Source organism: Mirounga angustirostris, unplaced genomic scaffold, assembly GCF_029215605.1.
Source record: "Mirounga angustirostris isolate CCGP_5_RB_7025 unplaced genomic scaffold, mMirAng1.0.hap1 SCAF_17, whole genome shotgun sequence".
Classification (NCBI taxonomy): Eukaryota; Metazoa; Chordata; class Mammalia; order Carnivora; family Phocidae; genus Mirounga; species Mirounga angustirostris.
The window spans coordinates 10696485-10701632 of record NW_026991725.1 but is presented as its reverse complement, the minus strand read 5'-3'; the positions used below and the strand labels follow the sequence as shown (position 1 = coordinate 10701632).

At 38.6% G+C, this 5148-nt stretch overlaps 1 protein-coding gene across 1 annotated transcript; it reads left to right on the top strand.

Moving 5' to 3' along the window:
* Positions 1-2820: 2820 nt before the first annotated feature.
* LOC123853541 (cytochrome c oxidase subunit 6C) lies at positions 2821-3227 on the top strand. The gene is given in 1 exon segment (XM_045888114.3): positions 2821-3227. A coding segment is annotated over 1 exon segment (267 nt). The 5' UTR covers positions 2821-2902; the 3' UTR covers positions 3170-3227.
* The last annotated feature ends 1921 nt before the right edge of the window (positions 3228-5148 follow it).

Here is a 5148-nt window from a genome sequence, read left to right as displayed (position 1 = left end):
TTTAAGTAATCTCTATACCCAAAGTGGGGCTTGAACTTACAACCAGAGGATCAAGAATTGCATGCTCTACTGACTGAGCAGGCAGGCATCTCATACTTTTACCTTTAACCTATTTATGTCTCTTAAAAAAAAAAAAAAGATTTATTTATTTTAGAGAGAAAGCATGAGTGAATGTGGGAGGGGCGGAGGGAGAATCTCAAGCCGACTCCTTGCTGAGTGCAGAGCTGGAAGGGGGGATGGGGGTGGGCTCGATCTCATGACCCTGAGATCACGACCTGAGCAGAACAAAATCAAGAGTTGGATGTCCAACTGACTAAGCCACCCAGGCACCCTCAATTTGTCTTTTTTTCCCCCAATTTATGTCTTTGAATCTAAAGTGTGTTTCTTAGACCACACAGAGTTGGATTTTGTTTTTTTTTTTTTTTTTTTTTTTTTTTTTTTAAAGATTTTATTTATTTATTTGAGACAGAGAGTGAGAGAGAGAGAGAGCACAAGAGGGGGGAGCGGGAGAGGGAGAAGCAGACTCCCTGCCGAGCAGGGAGCCCGATGCGGGACTCGATCCAGGGACTCCAGGATCATGACCTGAGCCGAAGGCAGTCGCCCAACCAACTGAGCCACCCAGGCGCCCTGGATTTTGTTTTTTATCCACTCTGACAGTCTCTCTCTTTTTTAAGATTTTATTTATTTATTTGTCAGAGAAAGACTGCACAAGACCACAAAAGCAGGGGGAGTGGCAGGCAGAGGGAGAAGCAGGCTCCCCGCTGAGCAAGGAGCCCAAAGCCGAAGCCGGACTCGATCCCACCCAGGCATCCCAGTCTCTGCTTTTTGATTAGAGTGTTTAGTCCTTCCAAATCTAATGTAATTAATAATAAGAATTTGTCCATTTGTTCCTCCTTTACTGACTTCTTTTGTGTTAGTAAGCCATTTTAATTCCACTGTTGTTTTTACCATATATTTATTCTTTTAAAAAAATTATGGTGGGCGCCTGGGTGGCTCAGTTGTTAAGCAACTGCCTTCGGCTCAGGTCATGGTCCCAGGGTCCTGGGATCGAGTCCCATATCGGGCTCTCTCCTCTGCGGGAAGCCTGCTTCTCCCTCTCCCACTCCCCCTTGCTTGTGTTCCCTCTCTCACCGTGTCTCTCTCTGTCAAATAAATAAATAAAATCTTTAAAAAAAAAAATTATGGTAAAATGTAATTATCTTAAGTGTACATTTTAAGTAGTGTTAGGAATATTCTGGGGTTCCTGGCTGGCTCAGTCAGGTGAGCATGCAACTTTTGATCTTGGGATCATGAGTTCAAGTCCCACATTGGGCTACTTAAAAAAAAAAAAAAAAGACTATTTCCATTGTTATGCTTAACAGATAGATCACCAGAGCTTTTTATTTATTTATTTTTATTTTTTTTAAAGATTTTATTTATTTATTTAATTGACAGAGAGAGACAGTGTGAGAGGGAACGCAAGCAGGGTGAGTGGGAGAGGGAGAAGCAGGCTTCCCGCAAAGCGGGGAGCCCAATGCAGGGCTCGATCCCAGGACCCTGGGATCATGACCTGAGCCAAAGGCAGTCGCTTAACCAACTGAGTCACCCAGGCTCCCCTCACCAGAGCTTTTTTTTTTTTTTTTAAAGATTTTATTTATTTATTTGACAGAGAGAGACACAGCGAGAGAGGGAATACAAGCAGGGGGAGTGGGAGAGGGAGAAGCAGGCTTCCCGCTGAGCAGGGAGCCTGATGTGGGGCTCGATCCCAGGACCTGGAATCGTGACCTGAGCCAAAGGCAGACGCTTAATGACTGAGCCACCCCGGCGCCCTCACCAGAGCTTTTTAATCAGAACTGAAACTCTATACTCATTAAGCAAGCACTCCCTACTTCCCCCTCTCCCAGCCCCTGGTGACCACCGTTCTACATTCTTTTCCATGAATTTAACTTCTTTAGACATGTCATATAAATGAAATCATGTAGTATTTGTCTTTTTCTGACTTGTTTATTTCACTAAGCATAATGTCCTCAAGGTTCATCCATGTTGTAGCATGTGTCAGGATCCATGTAACAGTTTTTCTGAATACTCCATTGTATGTATATACCACATTTTGTTTATCCATTCATCAGTCAATGGACATTTGGGTTGCTTCCATATCTTGACTATTGTGAATAATGCTGCTATGAATATAGATGTGCAATATCTCTTCAAGAGCCTGCTTTTAATTCTTTTGAATATATACCTAGACTTGGGATTGTTGGATCATACGGTAATTCTATTTTTAATTTTTTTGAGGGACTACCACACTGTTTTTCATAGTGGTTGCACCATTTATAATCTCACCAACCATGCACAAGGATTCTAATTTCTCCACATCCTCATCAATACTGTTTTCTGCTTGGTTTTTGTTTTTTTGATAGAAGTTATCCTAATTGTTGTGAGGTGATATCTCGTGGTTCACTCTGCATTTCTCTAATCATTAGTGATGTTGAGCATCTTTTCATATGCTTGTTGGCCCTTTGTCTATAATCTTCAGAGAAGTATCTATTCAAGCCATATACCCATTTTAAAATCAAGTTATTTGGGTTTTTGTTGTTGAATTATAGAAGTTCTTTATATATTCTGCATATTAACCCTTCATTAGATCATTTTCTTGGTGGTTCTAGAGATTACATTATAGTCTATTTGAGAGCACTGAATCCTAACCACTAGACCATCAGGGATATTTGAGATTAATATAGATCACTTTTTCTTCCCCTTACTTTGTGTAGTTGTAATATTTATTACATTTATATATGCCACAAACCCCCAAATACAAAGATATAATTATTGCTTTATGCAATCTTTTAATTTTTTTATTCAACTATTTTTTTTTTTAATTGAAGTATAGTTAGGCTGTCCATTTCTGTATCAGTTAGGAAGGATGCTGGGTTTGAGGTTGGTGTTGAGGACAACAACTACCATGACTTCCAGTGCTTTGATGAAACCTCAGATGTGAGGCCCTCTGGCCAAGTGATTATGATTTCATACTGTTGGAGTGTTTGCTGTATCCCTGGGGGTTGCAGCTTTCTATAAGTTTGTTGTGGCTAAACCAAGAAAGAAGGCATATGCAGATTTCTACAGAAATTATGATTCCATGAAAGATTTTGAGGAGATGAAGAAGGCTGGTATCTTTCAGAGTGCCAAGTGATTTTGGAATGTAAAGAATTTCTTTGGGTTGAGTTCCATTGAAGTTTGTCACTGACCTGTGTTCCTGAACTATGAAACATGAATATTGTGTTATGGAATAGTTTCTCTTGATAAATAAACAACTACCAAATTAAAAAAAAATTGTAGTTAACATACAATATGTTTTATGCAATCTTATCCATATATTTACCTTTTTTTTTTTTTAAAGATTTTATTTATTTATTTGAGAGAGAGTGAGATAGAGAGAGCATGAGAGGGGGGAGGGTCAGAGGGAGAAGCAGGTTCCCTGCTGAGCAGGGAGCCCGATGCGGGACTCGATCCAGGGACTCCAGGATCATGACCTGAGCCGAAGGCAGTCGCTTAACCAACTGAGCCACCCAGGCGCCCCCATATATTTACCTTTTTAAATGCCTGTTTCTTTGTGCAGATTCAAATTACTGTCTGGAATCATTTCTTTATATCTTGAATGATTACCTTTAATATTTCTTGTAAGGTAGGTCTTCTAGCAATAAATTCTTGAGGTCTTTTTCCTGGGAATGTCTTTATTTCATCTTTGTTTTTTTGTTTTGTTTTGTTTTTTAAGATTTTATTTTTGGGGAGCTTGGGTGGCTCAGTCAGTTAAGCATCTGACTCTTGATCTCACCTCAGGTCTTGATCTCAGGATCGTAAGTTCAAGCCCCATGTTGGGCTCCACATCCAGCATGAAGCCTACTTAGAAAAAAAAATGTTATTTTTTTAAAGTAATCTCTACACCCAGTGTGAGGCTTGAACTCACAACCCTGAGATCAAGAGTCACATGCTGTACCGACTGGGCCAGCTAGGCAACACTCATATTTGTTTTAAGGATAGTTTTGCTGGATATAGGATTCTTGTTTGACAGGTTTTGGGTTTTTGGTTTTTTTTCCTTGTAACACTTTGAATATATCAGCCCACTGCGTTCTGGTTTCCATTGCTGTTATTTGTCATTTGGTTTTTGTTTTGTTGTTCCTCTATATGTGATGAGTTCTCCTAGCTCCTTTCAAGATTTTCTCTTTGTATTTCAACAGGTTGGCTATAATGTATCTAGGTATAGCTCTCTTTGATCTGAGCTTCTTAGATCTACAGATTGTTGTGCATCATATTTGGGGAGTTTTTAGCCATTATATCTTCAAATATTTTTTTCTGCCCCTTTTCCTCTCTTCTGTTTCTGGCATTCTCAACACACATAAATTGGCATACCTGATGTTGCATGGGTCTCTGAGGCTCTGTTCTTCACATTGGATGATTTCTATTGCTCTATCTTCAAGTTTACAGATTATTTCTTCTGCCTTCTTGAATCTACTGTTTAGTCCACTAGTTAATTTTTCATCTGTTATTGTACTTTTCAACTCCAGATTTTTAAAAATTGTGGTAAATATAACATAACATAAACTTTACCATTTTAACAGTTTTTAAGTGTAGAGTTCAGTGGCATTAAGTATATTCACATTGTTATGCAGCCATCCCCACTATCCATCTCCAGAACTTTTTCATTATCCCTAACTGAAATCCTGTACCCCTAAAATGGTAACTCCCCATTTTCTCCTCCCTTCAGCATCTGGTAAGCACTTTTCGACTTTGTCTCTGTGAATTTGACAATTCTAGATACCCCATATAAGTGGAATCATACAATATTTCCTGTTTTGTGTTTGGAGTAATGTGTCCTTTAGCATAAATGTCTTCAAGGCTTATCACTATTATAGCATATATCAGAATTTTATTCAAAATTTACTTTAAAAATTTCTATAATAGCTGAAGTCTTTATCTGTTAAGTTTAACATCTGGACCTACACAGAAACAGTTTCTATTGTCTATTTTTTTTTTTTTCTTCTGAGCTGAGGATGGGTTATGCTTTCCTGTTTCTTTGAATGTCTCATAATTTTTTGTACGTTTTTTATAATATAGCAACTATGGATTCTGACTTTCTCCCCAAAGGTTTTTGGGTTTTTTTTAATAACTTGA